At 39.6% G+C, this 20,107-nt stretch overlaps 2 protein-coding genes across 2 annotated transcripts in view; both read left to right on the top strand.

The window, feature by feature from the left end:
* Positions 1-20,107, top strand: part of LOC116510589 (protocadherin alpha-5-like) — a 126,610-nt gene that overhangs the window by 34,732 nt on the left and 71,771 nt on the right. Inside the window, exon 3 of the mRNA XM_032220198.1 lies at positions 4,931-4,943. Coding sequence (XP_032076089.1) covers positions 4,931-4,943 — 13 coding nt within the window. The remainder of the gene's footprint in view (positions 1-4,930; positions 4,944-20,107) is intronic.
* On the top strand, positions 6,483-9,192 carry LOC116510181 (protocadherin alpha-C1-like). Its single transcript, XM_032219651.1, has one exon. The coding sequence runs from the start codon at positions 6,709-6,711 to the stop codon at positions 9,190-9,192; it is 2,484 nt and encodes an 827-aa protein (XP_032075542.1). The 5' UTR covers positions 6,483-6,708.

Raw genomic sequence — 20,107 nt, 5'->3', positions numbered from 1 at the left:
GAAGCTGCTGGCTATATTTATTGGTCATAACAGAAAAATGATTGGTGAAAATGACATAATTAGCAGAGATGGCAAAATTCAGTTGTCTGGTGAGGGAAAGAAAAATAAATAACTTTCATTATAAGTACAATAAATAAATAATAAATAGCAATAGCACTTAGACTTATATACTGCTTTACAGTGCTTTATAGCCCACTCTAAGCCGTTTACAGAGTCAGCATATTGCCCCCAATAATCTGGGTCATCATTTTACCCACCTCGGAAGGCTGAGTCTGTTAGGACAGGGGTCTCCAACTTTGTCAACTTTAAGCCTGGCGGACTTCAACTTACAGAATTTCATTTTGTATTGTTTATATACTTTTAAAAAATAGTTAATAAAATTAAATAATAAGCAAATAAATAAACCTATAAATGTACATTTTAATCCTTTAGTACAGAGTTCCTCAACATTTCCAGCTTTTCACAGGTGGGGGGGAGGGGATGGTTCCATGTGAGTGGCAAGCACATGTGCATGCAGCTCCATTTATGTGAGCAGCATGCACAAGCGCCTGACATTCATCCCTCATGGCTCAAAAATGGGCTATGGCCCATAGGTTGGGGACCTATGGTATATCCCTGTTGGTTTCCCTGTCGGTTTGGACTATAGAGATGTGGCTTTAATCAAAGGGCCTAACTGACCATGATGGATGTTATGGTATGATTTACAATAAGAAAAGATGTATAACGATCAGTAGGTTTTCTATGTAAGTTGGTGTTTATCTGATAGTTGTATTCTCCCCAAATCACTCATGCCACTGGCACAACAATAACTATGGTGAGTGCAAAGAGGCTGAGCATGAAAGCCAGATTTGTGGTATATATGAGGCAGTGGTGGGTTCCGGATCCCGTTCCAACTGGTACGGTTGGAACGGGCTCAGCTTCACCCACATGGACGGGTGCAGCGCGCGCGCACATACACGCAGCACGCACATTTATTGTACCTGTCAGCAACGCTTCCGCAAGCCTCTGCAACGCTCCAGCTGCTCGGTGGAGCATCGCGCAGGCGCTGTATGCACCATGTGCATCTACGGAAGCATTGAAGGCTTTAAAGGACAGATAAGGAGCTCGGGCAGGCGGGTGGGCCCTCTGGAGCACCGTACCGGAACGGTACCCAGTGTTCCAAGCAGGCTCCGTACCAGGGCGTACCGCCTGCAACCCACCACTGATATGAGGGGTAATGACCCTCCTATCTGGTATTTCATCTGTCTTACAGGTGGCTGGACAGCATAACCCTGAAATGGAAAATTAGCTGGTTCAAAAATAATACTCAAAAAGTTTTCATCACCACATTGAGCTGGACTGAGTTAACGTGTGGGGAGCAACAAGATTTAGCTCTGAGTTCCTTATACTTCAATATTTTTAATAATATCATTGATAAACAAATGGAGATAAACATTATTGGGTGAGATAGGTAGTACCCTAGAAGTCAGAAAGAAAATTCAAAATGAATTTGATAGTAGAGAAAAACCAGCTGAAAATAACAAATATAGACATATGCTTAAATACAGGTTACCTATCATCTTGGTAATAGTACCTGGAAAAAACCTTTGCATTTGTGCTTTTAATATTCTCTTATTTTTTTAGGAGCTTGCACCCAGTTTGAGCTCCTTTTCCTATTAGCATCTGCTGCCACAGAATCCTGCTGATCGGACTATATTAAAATTCAATTTCTTGAACTCCAAGATCCATGTTTAACTACCCTTAGTTTTAATTTCCTTTCAAAATCAAGAACTGCAGTTTCACATGGTTACTTTTTAAACATATGCCTGGAAAAAGATGTGAAATCCAATGTGAAGCTTTCAGAATTTTTTTTCTATGAAAAATGTTCCTACTCTGCTGCACATAAGTCTCTAACCTCGTAACCTGGATTTATATCTAACATCCTCAAAACATACCCAGGAAACATTTTTCTATAATTTGAAATTTATGTTAAAGTAAAAAAAAAATTTAATGGACTAAAATACTGCTTTGTTTAAGCAGGATGTTTTTTTTTCTTGTATCAAAAGATCATTCTACAAGGGAGAACAAGAACAGCCATTGGATATAATATACAATTACTGGACTCCCGCCCATGTAAAACTAGACTTGGAAAGACTTGGATTGTGAAAGAAAATAGAAAATGTAATGGCTTTTAAAAAATTTGAATATGTTGCTTCTTCTGTTATATTATTTAGAATACTAAACAGATCTTTGAAATGGAAGAATAGATGTGGGATTGGAGTGATGGCCCCTTGGACTGCAATGATAGGGATGGGATGGAAATCCCTTCTCTATCTAGCTCTGCAATTAGAATAGCAGCCCTTGTTTAATGACAGCCTGTCTCTGTTCTGTAATATTCATGTGTAATTAATTGCATTAATGATACCAGAAAAAGCATTTCCTTCTTATATGAACCTTAATGCCAATATTAACATCTGTTCTTTTAGGAAGTTTAAAAAAATATTGGAATTTTCAGGAAGGAAAAATTGCTAATTCATTCATCTCAAAGTAGTGCAAAGGATTTTGCATTAAAATACCAAATGAAAAAAAATGAAAACAGTTAATAAAAATAATTAGATATTGATAGTCATAAATAAGCCAAATTATAGGACAATAGGATAGCCCTAAATACAATCAGATGAACTAGTGGAGAGATTTTGCACCAGAAAAACAATGAGATTCCTGGTAAAGCCATTCAGATTAGATATTTCTCCTTCCTCATGCATCTCTCTCTCCATATGATTTTATTCCTGTTTGCTCTGAAAATAAAAGTTCTCTGTTCTAGGAATCTCACTACAACAAATATGTAAAATTTCACTTCCCAACCAATTCACTTAACCTGACATACTAGCAGAAAGCTCTCTATTTGCTACCCTTATTCCATCACCTGGTCTTGCATGTAGCCCTTAGGATAGAAAAGGTTGAGCACCTGTAAAACTAAAGAGAAAATTTAAATGGATGAGATTTAAAAATATGAACAAGAAGTACATTTATACAACTCAAAATCAAAATATAATAAACTTTTTTTGTTTATAAAATGTTGGAGCAAAAGTATTATATAACATAAATAAAGGTGCCTGTTATGCCACTAACATAAATTTTGAATTAGAGATAAATTTTCAAAACGGAGAAATAAGATAACTAATGTATCTAAAATATAATCAACTGAATGTTCTTTTAACTTCCTCTTACCAGAAGAGATTTGATTATTTCTTTTTTATGAACTAATCACAGGATTAATATGTTTTGCAAATATTTTTTGTTGTGCATTCCCACTACACAATAACATTTTTTCCATGCTTGTTTAAAAGTAACCTCACAATGATAGGTGGAAATGGACTTTCAGGCAGCTATCTCCTTGTTATTATGCATATATAATACATTGTTTCAGCCAGGGAAATTGCATTACAATTTTTGCCCATCCTTCTATTCTCAGAGCCATCCTAACATTTGTGGTACTCACATTTAACATTCAGTGTGGGCATATTTATTAATTAGATCAGTTCACTGGTTTAAAAAACATTTGTACAGGTTGTTTATCAATGGATTTTAACTGAATTTGAATGAACTATCAAATATGGAATCATATTTGACATAGTGGGTAAGGAAGTGGAAAGAATGCATATCAAGGAGCAGATAATTCAAAACTGAACAGGAATAACTAATTCTGTGGAGACAGAAACAAAATCTTCATTTAATTAATTTAACCAACTGTAAGTTTTTAAAAGTGAAATAAAGTAAGAGAATGAAATTTTACAGAAAAAAATAAAAATTCTTAACTAATTGAATGCAGAAATACAGAATACTTGCATATGTGAAAAACCTTTTGGAGTTGTAATTGATTGTAAACTGAATATGAGTCATAACATACTGTAGCTGTGAAGACAAATGTAGTTTTAGGCATCATTAAAATAAATATGATTTCCAAATTATGGAACCAATAATTCTACACTATTTTTCATTAATTAGATTATCTCAAATACTGTGGCCACTTCTAAGGATTTCATATTGAGGGGGATTAAGATAAACTGAATGCAAAAAAGGTAATGAAGATCATTAGTCTCTGGAAAGTAAGGATGCATCCACACACTATTACTTACAGTCTGAGTTCCTCAAAATGAAATTCAAACTGAACTACAGCCATCTTCTTTCCTACCAATCTGGAAATATGAATCAAACAATGTTCTATTGAGCTAACCAACAGGAAAATGCAAAGGATATCAGTTAGTGCTCCACCCCAATTTACTAATTTTGAAGCAGCAGAAACAAAGGGAATTTAAAAAATGGTTGGTACTTGCCCTTCCAGTTCTTGTTTCTGATACAATATGTCCATTTATTTGCTTTGTAAAAACAGAAACAACAAAAAACACACCCTCAGTGGAGTTAAAAAAGGAAGATATCTGTCTCAAACATCCATTCCTCCTGCATTTAAAATCTCTTGCAAATTATGAAAGTAAGATGATAGTGTGTTAGCAATTTTGCAACCAGTTGCTATGAGAATATTTAGGAAACAATGTTGAGATGAAACTTGAGATGAGATACCTGTCAAACTCAATTTCAATGAGGCCACATCAGGGTTGTGTTTGACCTCGGGAGGGGGGGATGGGCATGGCCAGCTTAATGTCACTCGTGTGGGGGGAGGGGCTGTGGTGACCTAAGCACTCTGCTCCCGAGCTCCATTTTTGGCTGTGATGGTGTCCTACAACCCTCTGCCAGCAAAAATGGAGCTCAGGAGGGCCGCCCACATTTTTGCTGGCAGAGGCACCACGGACCGCTCCTTTGCTATTTCCAGGGGCCAGATCTAAGCACCCCATGGGCCGGATCTGGCCCCCAGGCCTTGAGTTTGACACCCCTGAGATACCTGTTCAATGACCTATTTCAGAGTGTAGGACACAGAATGATGGTCTTCAAGTACAAGTGACAATGTCACCTAGAAGACTAAGGACTCTTCTCACGAATTGGTTGAAAAATGCTAACTTTAAGCTGGGTGAAAATTACATTAGCATAATATTCATTACTCCACTGACAATCCCTATTTTTTCACAGCATAAACCAACAAAATGTATTATTCTTCTTTGCTCTGTGCAGGCCATATTAAGGACAGATATTGGTGATTTTCTTTGCCTTTGTTTCACTTTCCTCATATTAAACTCACCAGCTACCTGGAAAATATTCCCCATCTTTTTCTGCTTAGCATGGTTTTGATGAATGGCCACACTGGTGAGTTGCTCTGGTTCTGTGCCAATGTTTTTTTCTGTGTGGGTTTTGTATGTGTGTGTGTGTTAAGTGCATCTGGAAGAGAAGTTTAATGTCAGCAGGAAAAAAATAACACTTTGCAGGAGCTGTGTTAGGTGGAAGTGGCAAAAGACCCCAAGACTTGTTCTGTTTCATTCTGTTTAGTAGGATATAGAATAATGTATTTTAAGTTACAGAACGATAGACTGTGATTGAATAGTGGCTGGATGTGCTTATGAATGTAGACTCATAAAATGACAGAATCACTGGGCTGGAAGGGACTGCGGAGATCTTCTGTCCAACCACTTGTTTAAGGCAGGAGCCTTATGCCATCCCAGTCAAATGGTTGTCCAGTCCATTTTTAAAAACCTCCAGTGTCTGGAAACACTGGAGCCTAGACAGTCATTTGTCAGGGACACTTCGATTTCGATGCTTGGGCTGAATTCAGTGGCTTAAAGGGCCAATTTTTAACTCGATACAATCTGTTTTTCTAAAAAATACAGCAAAAGTAGCAATCCAATCCAACTAATTTTATTTCTGTGGATAATTTCAACCTATTTCAGAATCATGTTTATGTTTTATCAGCAGTTCATTTTTGGCATCATTACAATGAGTAGGACTATCTTTCCCAGCTGCTATTATTTCCTATCATCTTTTTTGGCTTTCGGGCTTAAGGTGTAATTACTTAGGCGTCAACTATATGCCGCAGACAGTGGAGGAAACAGAGACTCTTTATTTTAAAAAATCCGTTATTTCTTCAGGCAGCTTTTCTGAACGAAGCCCCTTCAGAAGGCTGATCTTGGATCTCTTTCGCGCCGCTGCTCCTTCGAGATAAGCGTCCCTTTTCTATGCCGCTCCGCCTGCTTTGGCTGGTCATTTTCCAGCTGAGGAAGCAACTAGGAGCAAGGTCGGAGAAATGTTTTCCTTTTCTAAAACGGCTCCATTTTCTGTCAATTCCGGAGAAGAAGATGGGGATGTTCTCACCCGCAGCCCATGATTTTGCAGAGTTGGCGATTCCGCTCCCCTCGTTCTGCTCTGGAGCCTCTCCATTTCCCGGAGACCTCGTGATATACCATAGAAAGGGCTACGGATCTCGCCGTTGTGGAAGAGGCCTCTAAGCGGCGCTGTGTCCCAGGGTGGTGCCGGCTCCGGTACAGCATTCCTCTTTGCACATGATCTCATTTCGAGCCGGCAGCGTCAGCGGCGTCTGCCTTGGCGGAGGACTCGTTCGAGCCGGATCAGCACGGGAGGGCCAAGGGCGAGCCATGTCTTCGGCCGGCGCCTGGAAGAGCCCGTGCATTCCTCTTGCGTTTAAGCAAGCGGGCTTCATGGCTTGGCCTTTTCTCCCGTCAGCTGCGGCATCGCTTACTTCAGCTCTTTGTTGAAAACGGGGGATTATGTTACGACTGAGACGATCTGCAGGGAGGTGAGCGGGAAGGAAGCCAGGGAAAAAGAATGCGGGTCTATTTAATGGTGTGCTGCCTTATTTTCTACACCGTGCGTGGACAAGTAGAGTACTCAATCGCCGAAGAAACTGAGCGCGGCGCGCCCGTCGGGAACCTAGCACAGGATTTGGGTATAGATGCAGCTAGGCTGCCCTCCCGCAAATTCCGCATGATCACCAGTTCAAGTAAGCAATATTTCAACCTGAATGCGAGCACCGGAGTTTTGTCTGTTAACGAGCCCATCGACAGGGAAGAGATCTGTGCACGACAGCCTACCTGCTCTCTGAATTATGAACTCGTGTTAGAAACCCCCCTGGAACTTTATAAACTGCAGTTTAAAATATTGGACGTGAATGATCACACTCCTACGTTTCTGCTAGAGGAATATCATGTGAATGTCGCCGAGTTCCTGGCTCCGGGAGTTCGGTTTACTCTCCCGGTCGCCCAAGATCTCGACGAAGGCATCAACGGTGTCCAGAGTTACGTTTTAAGCCCCAACCAGCATTTCAGGCTGGAAATGCAGACTCGCGGGGATGGGAGCCGATATCCTGAACTGGTTCTAGAAAAACCCTTGGATCGGGAGCAGCAGGTCACACACAGGCTTACTATCACAGCTAAAGATGGAGGAAGCCCCCAGAGGTCTGGAGATACCCAGGTTGTAGTAACTGTTCTGGACACAAATGACAATGCCCCTATTTTTGAGCATTCTGTCTACAGGGCCAGTGTGTTGGAAAACTCTCCTAGAGGCATTCTGGTCACTAGGGTGCGAGCCACAGACTTAGATGAAGGACAGAATGGAGAGGTCTTCTACTCCTTTAGCAACAGTACACCCCCTGAGCTACAGAAGATGTTCAGCATCAACCCCCAGAATGGGGAGATAAAAGTCAACGGTGCTTTAAATGTCCAAAAGCCCCTGCTCGAGATGTTCATTGAGGCAAAGGATAAAGGAGTCTTTGGCATGTCCACTGTAGCCAAACTGTTGGTGGAAATTACTGATGTGAACAACAATGCCCCAGAGATTACACTCACTTCGCTGTCCAGCCCCATCCCAGAGGATTCTTTGTTGGGCACGGTGGTGGCTCTTTTGAGTATTACTGATGAAGATCCTGGTGAGAATGGGAAAATCATTTGTAAGATTCCTGTTGACATCCCCTTCCAACTCAAGTCCTCTTTTGACAATTACTACAGCCTGATCACAAGTGGTCTTCTTGACCGAGAACAGGTCAGTGAATACAACATTACAGTCACTGCCTCTGATCTGGGTTCCCCTCCCATTGCCACTCAGAAAGCACTGTGGGTGCAGATTGCGGATGTGAATGACAATCCTCCCAAATTCCTCAACCAGATGCGTGAAATCTACATAGCAGAGAACAATAAGCCTGGGGCATCTGTTTTCCAGGTGTCAGCTTCTGATCCAGACCTCCGGGAGAATGGTCGGTTATCTTACTTTCTCAGGGACATTGACATCCAGGGCAGCTCCTTGTCCAGATATTTAGCCATTAATGCAGACAATGGAATCATCTATGCAAAAGACACTTTTGACTTTGAGCAACTCCAAAATTTTCATTTCCAAGTAGAGGCAAAGGACAATGGCTTCCCAATTTTGACTGCTACTTTTATTGTCAGTGTTACCATCTTAGACCAAAATGATAATGCCCCAGTCATCTTGTATCCAGATGTGAGAAATGCTTCAGTGGCAGTTGAAATTGTGCCACGCTTGGCAGATGCGAACTATTTCGTGACCAAGGTGGTAGCCCATGACCCAGACAGTGGACAGAATGCTTGGCTTTCTTACCACCTTCTGCACTCTTCTGACGCAAGCCTATTTCAGGTTTTACCAAATTCCGGGGAACTTAGGACTAGTCGTTCAATGAGATCTAGTGACCCCATCAAGCACAAAGTGGTGATCTTGGTGACAGACAGTGGGGATCCTTCCCTCTCCTCTACTGTATCTTTGGGAATTCTACTAGCTGACACTCTCCCACAAGCACTCCCAGACTTTGATGACAGCCTGGAAACACATGGGCAGCAGCTGTCTAACTTGAACTTCTACTTGATCATTGCTCTGGGCTGCCTTTCCCTTGTCTTTTTTGGATTTATCATTTTCCTTTTTGCTGTTCGACTTTTCCACTGTAGGACTAACCCCTCTTGCAATTGTTGTTGCCCCACGGATGAGTATGAAAAGTACCGGTACAATGTGCGGATGCTCCCAAGCTCTCATTTTACCCCAGAGATGGTTGAGATTGCAGGAATGGGGAAACTTACACACACCTATTTATATAGGGCAGCCCTAGGTGTAGGGACTAGCAATAACAACTCGATGTCCAACAGAGATGCCGGGAGCCTTTCCAAGGGGGCGGGATTATTGCAAGTGCCAGCATCCTGCATTCAAGTACAGAAGGTGAAGAGTGACCATTTTAATGCCATTCTGGTGGTAAGCAGCTCTTTCAAATATCTATTGTCTTTCTTGGTATTGGGTGGGATGGGAAAGTAAAGACCAAAAAGTATGTCTTGATCCAACAATGAAAATTAAGAAAATGATTTAGAGAAAAAAGGCCTGGAATGGATGTCATTTCATTCGCAAAAGGAAGATGGTTTGTCCTCCCAACTTAAAAACAAAATAAATGAAATGGGGTAGCTTGAAATCCAGTGTCCTGCAGTAACCAATACCTAAAATGATAATCCAGGAAAAAGGATGGACATAGGTACAGCCTATGAGCTGATGAGTCATGATGGAAGTGCAACTTTTCCCTCAGTATATTTTCTTATTTTTAGAAATGTTTCATAGGGCTGGGTGTATATATTGGGGAGGATCCAAAACAGAGTGATTAAAGAAAAGCTCATGATGAACAGTTCAAGACACTATGTATATTCAACTTGAAAACAAGAAAATTGGAGAAACCTAATAGCCATCTTTACGTTTCTGGAAGTTTCTTGTCATATTGAAAATGGGGTATAATTGTTCAGAGTTATTCCAAGAGAACCAAAAACCAATCGCTTTAAATTATAAAATAAAAAAATAGTAACTGGGGGTTATTTTTGGAGATGCTAGAATTTTCTTTTCCTGGAGATGTTTAAGCCCAGGTTGTATTATTGTCAGTTGGAAATGCTATAGTATGGGGTTACTTCACTGGGCAAAGAGTTGGCGTTCCAATATTTACATTTAATTATTCTATAATGAAAAATGCTCATGTTAGTATTTATTCTTTCTGCAACAAAAGTGTCTATTTGCAAATGAAAAAAACAAACTGGAATAAGATCATTAAATGTAGGGCCTAATATTATCATTCCTCTACTGACCCAGTGATGAATAGAATAGGGCAAAGGTTCCCTTCACGCATATGTGCTAGTCGTTCCCGACTCTAGGGGCCGGTGCTCATCTCCATTTCAAAGCCGAAGAGCTAGCACTGTCTGAAGATGCTCCGTGGTCATGTGGCCAACATGATTAAACGCCGAGGGTGCATGGAATGCTGTTACCATCCCACCAAAGGTGGTCCCTATTTTTCTACTTGCATTTTTACATGCTTTCGAACTGCCAGGTTGGGACAAGTAATGGGAGCTCACTCCATTACGCAGCACTAGGGATTTGAACTGCTGAACTGCCGACCTTTCTGATCGACAAGCTCAGCATCTTAGCCACTGAGTAACCGCGTCCCTTTAATGAATAGAATATGCTCCTTTATATCCCCCCCTTCTTTCATGATAGTATTGTTTAGGATTCTCATTGGATATTAACTCATTCCATCTCAAAGGAATAGCAGCTGGTTAGAAAAGTGGAGGAACCATTTTATTCACATGCTGTTTATGAATTGCCAAATACCATCTGGCTTGCAATTTGAAATACTAATTTAAATGAAACCTCGTTCTAGTCCATCCAGGCTGTTCTTGCCTTGGTTTTTACTGAAAAAGCTGTATTCTATGCCATTTCATATAAAAATTGATGGTTATAGTTGCTCCTTTTTAAAGAAAAAATGTTTGTGTCTTCTTAAATAAAATTTACAAAATGAATATACCACAGGTACCACAGATTCTTTAGAGAGTTGGTTTCATGCGTGGGTTAAATCATCAGGCTGGAAAATGGGAAACTTGAGTTGTAGTCCTGCCTTATGCGTGAAACCAGCTGGGTGATTTTCAGCCAATAACTCTCCTTCTGCCCTAGGAAGAAAGCAAGGGCATGCCACTCCCCAAACCATTGCCTGGGTTTTGTTTGTAAACCTACCTCCTTCCCTCCCTTCCCCACAAATCAGGCATCCTGCAATTCCTTGAGGGACTTTGGGTATTTGTAGGCCTTAAGACAAAGCCTGAATTCAGAACAAATGTGTACTGTCCAGAGACTAAACAAATGACACCTTGCCCTGCCCCAATTAAGAAAACTTCTACAAAGTTGTGCATGATAACTTTGGTTTTTCTGGGGCTACAGGACTCTGAAAAGGGACAACATGAAGATTTTGGTATGTGCTTATCAAAATTCCTTGGTGGGAAGGCAGGGGTGGGTTGCTGCCGGTTTTACTACCAGTTCACAACCTGCGCGTGTCACTAAAATCCAAAATGGCGGCGGCCCAGCGATGGCAAGGGAACCAGTTTAGGGGAATGGCAGGCCTGGGTCGCTGCCAGTTCTGCTACCCAGGCCTGAATTCCACTACTGGTTTGGCTGAACTAAGCCGAACCGGGAGCAACCCACCTTTGTGGGAAGGATAAAGGAGGGAAGGCAATTGCATCTGCTCGTTATTGGATTTATGTAACTCAGACCTTTAGGATGGCTGGTGAGATAATAGAATTGATATTGGATAGTACAAAAGATCAACTAGCAAACCTTTCAGAAGACCAGTCAAATTGCACTCAGAAACAATTACTGATTGCTTTGAAAACGTTGTGGATGTGATTCAAGCGTGTTGGTTCTTGTGGCCAAAGAGCAAAGAAATATTTCAGTACAAGATGTTATGAGAGATTGTGCAACACTCATGCTGAAGATTTAGAAGACTTTTCCTAATTTAAAAAAAAAATGGGTAGGCGTATACAGTGGGGCAAAAAAATATTCAGTTAGCCACCAATTGTGCAAGTTCTCCCACTTAAAAAGATGAGAGAGGCCTGTAATTGACATCATAAGTAGACCTCAACTATGAGAGACAAAATGAGAAAACAAATCCAGACAATCACATTGTCTGATTTGGAAAGAATTTGTTTGCAAATTATGGTAGAAAATAAGTATTTGGTCAATATCAAAAATTCATCTCAATACTTTGTTACATATCCTTTGTTGGCAATGACAGAGGTCATATGTTGTCTGTAAGTCTTCGCAAGGTTGGCACACACTGTTGCTGGGACCATTCCTCCATGCAGATCTCCTCTAGAGCAGTGATGTTTTGGGGCTGTCGCTGGGCAACACAGACTTTCAACTCCCTCCAAAGGTTTTCTATGGGGTTGAGATCTGGAGACTGGCTAGGCCACTCCAGGACCTTGAAATGCTTCTTACGAAGCCACTCTGTTGCCCGGGCGGTGTGTTTGGGATCATTGTCCTGCTGAAAGACCCAGCCACATTTCATCTTCAATGCCCTTGCTGATGGAAGGAGCTTTGCACTCAAAATCTCATGATACATGGCTCCATTCATTCTTTCCTGTACACGGATCAGTCGTCCTGGTCCCTTTGCAGAGAAACAGCCCCAAAGCATGATGTTGCCACCCCCTTGCTTCACAGTAGGTATGGTATTCTTTGGATGCAACTCAGCATTCTCCTCCAAACACAACGAGTTGTGTTTCTACCAAACAGTTCTACTTTGGTTTCATCTGACCATATGACATTCTCCCAATCCTCTTCTGGATCATCCAAATGCTCTCTAGCAAACTTCAGATGGGCCCGGACATGTACTGGCTTAAGCAGGGGGACATGTCTGGCACTGCAGGATCTGAGTCCCTGGCAGCGTAGTGTATTACTGATGGTAGCCTTTGTTACATTGGTCCCAGCTCTCTGCAGGTCATTCACTAGGTCCCTCCGTGTGGTTCTGGGATTTTTGCTCACCGTTCTTGTGATCATTTTGACCACACGGGGTGAGATCTTGTGTGGAGCCCCAGATCGAGAGAGATTATCAGTGGTCTTGTATGTCTTCCATTTTCTAATTATTGCTCCCACAGTTGATTTCTTCACACCAAGCTGCTTGCCTATTGCAGATTCAGTCTTCCCAGCCTGGTGCAGGTCTACAATTTTGTTTCTGGTGTCCTTCGACAGCTCTTTGGTCTTCACCATAGTGGAGTTTGGAGTGTGACTGTTTGAGGTTGTGGACAGGTGTCTTTTATATGCTAACACGTTCAAACATGTGCCATTAATACTGGTAATGAGTGGAGGACAGAGGAGCCTCTTAAAGAGAAGTTACAGGTCTGTGAAAGCCAGAAATCTTGCTTGTTTATAGGTGACCAAATACTTATTTTCCACCATAATTTGCAAAAAAAATTTCTTTCCAAATCAGACAATGTGATTGTCTGGATTTGTTTTCTCATTTTGTCTCTCATAGTTGAGGTCTACCTATGATGTCAATTGCAGGCCTCTCTCATCTTTTTAAGTGGGAGAACTTGCACAATTGGTGGCTGACTAAATACTTTTTTGCCCCACTGTATGACTGCATATAGCTACTGGGTTCCAATAGTTTCTCTTGAAGAATAATGTAAAGAAAGTGCTCTGAGGGATGATGGGTTTTTTAAATTATATGTCAAGAATCCTCCCAGCAAGAACAAGTGCTGCATTTTTCTAAATTTAAGTTCCAGAAATGGGAATGAGTTTACTAAAACTTTGGACAAAAGGTGAAATATATTTCATCAATAAAGGGCTTGAATAAAACAAAAATTGGTTGTCCTTCAATTTTGTGTTGCTTTGGTAAAATCATGTCTACTAATACTAACTTTACAAAATTAAAACATAGTTTAAGATAAAAGTCAGGGCTTTTCCACATTTGCACCAATCTAGGATTGGTGTTTGAGTTTTCATCCATCAACAGAGATAAAACATTAAATAACATCTAATAATTAATACTCTTAGTTTGACTTCCTTAAAGCGTCTGTTTTGTGAACATCCACTGAAGTTGTCATCTTGTTGAACAAGAGAATTGATATAATCACAGTCCATACAACTGAAATCAGTTTGTGTTAATATTTACACAAAATACGATGCTAGATTACACTAGCAATAAGAATTATCCTCAGTACTGTTGTAGCATTGAAATGAAGGTGTTATAGTACATTTCATTCAAAATTTCATTCAAAGTTAGCCACTTTGGCCTAGTGATTAAAACATCAAGCTAGAAACTGGTTTAGCCTTAGGCATGAAATGAAATCTGGCTCGGTGACTCACTTCACCTCCCAGGGATGTTGTTATGGCGAAAATGGGAAGGTGTATTAGATACGTTCACTACTTTAATAATAAAGATAGGATTTTAAAAAAATTTCAATAATCCTTACTACTGCAGTCATGAAAACTGATCAAAATTAATGCCCTCCCACATTTTATAAACTTGGGCAAAGAAAATAGATTTCCAAGAAAATTCATAATTGATTTGACTCATAAATTTGTTTTTAACATATATTGCACTTGATATTTACTCATATAAGACATTTTAATATGTTCTTGGTGATTTATTTATTTGTTTAACTGATTGCAGTATACACCCACTTCTATTATTCTTCAATTGTAGATTTAAGGCTAATCTAAGATTAACAAAATAATAAGAGCAACATGAAAGGCCATATGCTGATATTATTAAAAGATAATAGAAGTCTCTATTATAGCATTAATAGCAAATACGGTGAATCATGTTGGTGGTACAGTAAATCTGTGTAAAGGTATTCAAGTAATAAAGATTGCGAGTATCTTTTGTTGCCACTACTTGGTATCTTTGTTGCTATATCATTATAGATATCTGGCAGTGAAATGATACAAATAACTTTATTTATTTATAATTTATATATTTTAGATAAATAACTTTATGTATTGTTATATTTCTTGTTTAATTCCAATTGTGTTTATTTACATTTGTTATAGTCTGTGACGGAAATAAATCTTTTGAATCTGACTGATGAGCTGTGTGTTCATGTACATTTAAATCTCTCAAAGAATCAGGGTATTCATTTATTTTTATTGCTTTGTGGGGCAAATTTTAGTATGTGCTCTTCTCTTCCATGAAAATAAATGGGAAATGCATTTTGTTTTGCATGGATTGTACAGTTTTTATACCTTATACAGACCATATATTTCTAGATGAATTATTGATTTATTCTTACTATCATTACCAAAAGACAATTATGATGAACAGATAAATAAATAAATATTATTAAACATGCCATTTGAAGAACTATAAATAAAAATAATGAGTTTGTTGATACAGTATGTTCCTTGCCTTTTTTTTTGGTGCCTCTAAACCAGTGTTTCTCAACACTGGGGAATTCTGGGAGTTGAAGTCCAGACATCTTCAAGTTGCCAAGGTTGAGAAACACTGCTCTAAACAATTCATAGTGAGGTTTTCAATGATTGCACTGAAATGTCCAGATATAATTTATGACTTTATTCAGTGCTAGACTTCCTTATAGCTGTATGAAGGAAGAATAAACCATATTTACTCCCGATATCAAATAAAAAGAATTAAGTAGTCTGGGGTTTCCATTTCTTCTGGACAGATATTTTAAACAATTGAACAATAACTCTTGGATATATTTTGAACTTGCAAAACTGCTTGCATAAATTGAACGTTTTTAACCTACAGGTTTTTTTTTCATGAAGTTTAAACTATTTCTTCTGAACTGCATATCACATTTTGTTTCAGTGTTTATGATTGATTGATTGATTGATATCCCCCCCTTTATTATTTTTACAAATAACTCAAGGAAGTGAACATATAAACACACTTTTCTCCTCCTATTATGTACACTAGCAAATACAATACCTGTATAGATGTCCTTATTTACATAAAAACAAGATTACATTCAGAATGAATATATATCTCATTCGAAATAATATGCATCTATTATGATGAAAAAGCTGGGTCATAATGTATATTTTTTTGATGAGTAAAGGATTAAAATACTAATCTTCTTTTGTATATAAAGCACTTTCACTTATTTACCTTTTATTATCTACTGTAGTCATATTCAGGAACTGCAGAAATAGGACTGTAAAAATGAATAATTTTCCAAAAATGGTTATTTTGGGGCGGCTGGGGGGAGGGGGAGAAATTGAAATGGCATATTTTAATGACTTTGTAAGGATTGCTTCTCCTTACTAACGTAAGAAAGTGAAAACTCTTAAAATGAAGTATTTCAAAAGGAACCTTTTATTAAGCAGAAGTGACAGCAATGGTTTCAAAGCAGCATCTGAATCCCATTAGGCAAGGCAAGTAGAATTAAAGCAGTAGAGACCCCTCCCTTTAACCAAATGCAAATTCAGCAAACCCACAGGTGTGAAGATGCCATCCAACCAGCCACCCTGAGAAACAGAATAAGCATACATTCCCATGGCTATCTTCCATTAGCTATCAAAGTAAAACAACCCAGATGGCCATTTCTCCTATACATTCCCCAAGAGGTGAGAAGATCTCAGGGTGCTTCAGTGCCAGGATAGAAGTTATAAAATATCAGTTGTCACAGGCAATAGTAATGAATCGAATCCAAGCCTCCCCCTTCTCCCAATTGAATGGCAGTATCACTTAGGGATATGACATGCTGCATTCCTTAGAAAAAAGAGATCCACCTGTGAAAAGATAGAAACAAAAAAATTCCATTATAGTATATTAACAAGGTTTGTTAGGTTATCTGGAATGGATTTTTTCCAGTAAGGTAGCCTAATTTGGTTTTTAGCAACCCATTCATTTTGGGATGAGGGTAAATGTTTCCAAGCAACTAAGTATTGGGTTTTCCCTCTGTGGATCCTAGAGTTAAGGATTTTCTTAATTTCAAAGTTTTGTTCACCTTCTATTATGGTGGGAACAGGTGGTGTAGATTCAGGTGGTCTGAGGGATGAGATTACCTCTCGTTTGAATAAACTAACATGAAATATTGGGTAGACATGCCTGAGTGTCTTTGGAAGGAGTAGTTCTACTGTTACTGGAATGATGATACTAGTGATAGGGAAAAGTCCAATGAACTTCAGCCCTAATTTCTTTGGTGGCTGTAATGATTAGATTAAAATTAAATAGATTAGCTTTAAAGGAAGCTAATTAGATTTTGTAGATAAGAATACTCTATCTCCAACCTGGAAAGGGTTGGGTTCCATTCCTTTCTTGTCAGCTTGAATTTTGACAGCCTCCCTAGCTTCCTTTAAAGCTAATCTAACTACTGGCCATGTGTTTTTTAAAGTATCCATCTATTCCTTGAGTGAGGGGATAGTGGGTTCTTCTGTGGGTAGTTCAGGCATGAAATCTTGGCCTGTTGCTACTCTAAAAGGGATAAAACCAGTACTTGAGTGTATAGAATTATTGAATGCAACTTCAGCAAAAGGTAAAGGTTCAGTCCAGTTATCTTGTTGAAAAGTGATAAAACATCTTAGACATTGTTCTACACCAAGTTAGTCCTCTCAGATTGGCCATTAGTACACACGTGATGTGATGAGCTCAACCACTGGACGGTGCCAAGTAAGCTCAAAAATGCCCTTCAAAGTTTGGAGGTGAATTGGACCCCTCTGTCAGAGATGATTCTTTGAGGGACTCCATGAAGATGATAAATGTGTATTAGGAATAATTTGGCTATATTTTTGGCAGTTGGGATCTTTTGGCAAGGTATAAAATGTGCCTGTTTTGAAAGCAGGTCCATCACGACCCAAATGACAGTCTTCCCTGCACTTTCTGGCAGTTCTACAATAAAGTCCAAAGCAATCTCTCTCCAGATGCTGAAGGTTCAACTACCTTCTGTAAGAGTCCTGGGGTTTTCCCCCTGTTGTCTTTTTGCTGCTGCACAAATGGGGCAGCTAGCTACCTCGGTCTCTATGTCCCTTTTTAGTGATAGCCACCAAAACGTCTTTTAATTAGGTGTAAGGTTTTCACAAAACCAAAGTGTCCAGCTAATTTAGAGTTGTGGCACCAAATTCATCAGACAACTGGCTTTGTGGCTCACAAACCATCAGTTGCCAATGCGTTTTTAAAAGTTGGGTGGTGTCATTGTCCATCAATGTTTCTTGTTTTGCCTGGGATCTAGTAATTACTTTAGCAGCTAGTTGATTGTTTTGTACTATGGGCTTGATTACATCTGGCTTTGCACTATTGTATTGTGGTTTTCTGGATAGTGCATCTGCCAGAAAAAATTCCCCCTCAGAGAGGTATTTGAGAATAAAATCAAATTGTTTAAAGTACTGCGCCCACTGTATTTGTTTTGGGGAGAGTTTCCTTGTGGTTTTTTGAGGGCTTCTAAATTTTTGTCATCAGTCCAGACTTGGAAATGGATTTTACTCCCCTCTAGGAAATGCCTCCAGGTTAAAAGCGTCCACCGAACTGCATAAGCCTCTTTCTCCCAAATGGCCCCCCTTTGCTCAGTTTCATTCAACTTTCTGGATATGTAAGTGCATGGTTGTGGTTGGTCCTGCTCATTTTCCTGAAGCAGGACTGCCCCTATTGCCACATCACTGGCATCTACTTGTATGATGAATGGTTTCTCTATGTCCGAGTGCTTTAGAATTGGATTTGCTGAGAACAGCTGTTTAAGTTTTTCAAATGCAGCTTGGCATTCCATTGTCCAGTTCAAAGGCTGTTTCCGTTTTGGGTCCCCCCCCCTTCATTTTTAAGAGGTTGGTAATGGGGAGGGCAATCTGAGCGAAAGTGGTGATAAACTGGTAGTAAAAGTTGGTGAATCTCAGGAAGCTTTGTAACTGTATACATGTGCAGGGTGGTTCCTGTTAGGGATGTAATCTTAATCTTGGGTTGGATATGTATGTATGTATGTATGTATGTATGTATATGTGTTTGTGTGTGTGTGTGTGTGTGTGTGTGTATGTATACACGTACATATATACATACATACATACGTACACATACATATACATATATACATACATACATATGCACATACATGCACACACATGTTCAAGTGAGATGTGATTGGATGCTGTTGCTTTAATCAGCCATAAGAGGGAGTGGGAACTACTACTGTTTGTTCCTGGTTGTTCCTATATGTTCTCCATGCTTATTATTGGAGTTGAATACTGTATATTGGATGGTGACTACTCTGTATATTAGTTACCTGTCTACATGGTGAATCGTGAGTTGAGCATCTGTAAACCAATGTGTTGTATCATAGACTGTGTATGTAATTCAAGACTACTTATCGCTTGTTTTGGAGAATGTTTATCCTACTTTATTTTTGTCAATGCAAGTAAAGTTATCATTGTTTTAACTTCGGCGGCTGTGAATGATAGTGTGACTATTCAGCGGTACATTCCTTGCTACCTTCTGCTACTCAACTCTAGTCTCCCAAAGGAGATATACTTAACAGTTCCCAACCATGTACAGCCTGCACTTTTTGAGGGTCCATTTCTACGTCCTGGTGTGAACGTGTTACTCCAAATAGTCAATTTTTTCTTGGTGGAATTCACATTTAGAGAGTTTAGCATAAAGTTTGGCGGAGTGGAGTTTGTTTAAAACAGCCCGGACTAGTTTTACATGTTCTGCTTTGGTCTCGGTATATATTAAAATGTCACCCAAATAAACTAGGACTCTCTTATACAAATGCTTATGTAGCACTTTATTTATTAATTGCATAAACACTGCACCCTTGTAGCCCAAATGGGAGCACTTGGAATTGGTAGCACCCAAGGGGAATGTTAAAGGCCGTTTTCCACTCGTCCCCCTCCTTAATTCTGATTTGGTAGTAAGCCTTCCTTAAGTCCAGCTTTGAGAAAATGTTCCCTTTAGCGAGGTGTGCTAGCATATCTTTCATAAGGGGTAGAGGAATACATGTTTTCCACACTGATTGTATTTAAATTTCTAAAATCCATGCAGAGATGTTTTGAGCCATCTTTTTTTTTTTCTCTAAATAACTGGGGCTGCGATTTTGATTGGGCTGGCTCAATGAAACCCCTTGCTAGGTTTTTCTCAATGAATGCCCTCAGCTCCCGCGGAAACATGCTATACATCTTGGGTTTAGGGAGTTTGGCGCTTGGTAGAATTTCTATCACACAGTCAGTGGAGCGGTGGGGAGGGGGAACTCATCAGAGGCTTTTTCACTAAAAACCTCAGCCAAGTCCTGGTATTCTTTAGGTATGCCATGGGTTGGCATGGTGTAACCAGGCATTGCTGTTTCTTGGTGCTATGCCCCCTCAGTTTCTTTATGTGGATTCTCAGCAAAAAAACATGTGCATCTGGAATTTTATGATGCCTTGCTTCCAATTAATTTTGGTGTTCCATTTTTTCAGCCATGCAACGGCCAAGACTAGCAGCCATTCCATG

Source organism: Thamnophis elegans, chromosome 6 (genome assembly GCF_009769535.1).
Source record: "Thamnophis elegans isolate rThaEle1 chromosome 6, rThaEle1.pri, whole genome shotgun sequence".
NCBI lineage: Eukaryota > Metazoa > Chordata > Lepidosauria > Squamata > Colubridae > Thamnophis > Thamnophis elegans.
Note: the sequence above shows the minus strand (reverse complement) of the source record. Positions and strands in the feature narration are given on the sequence as shown.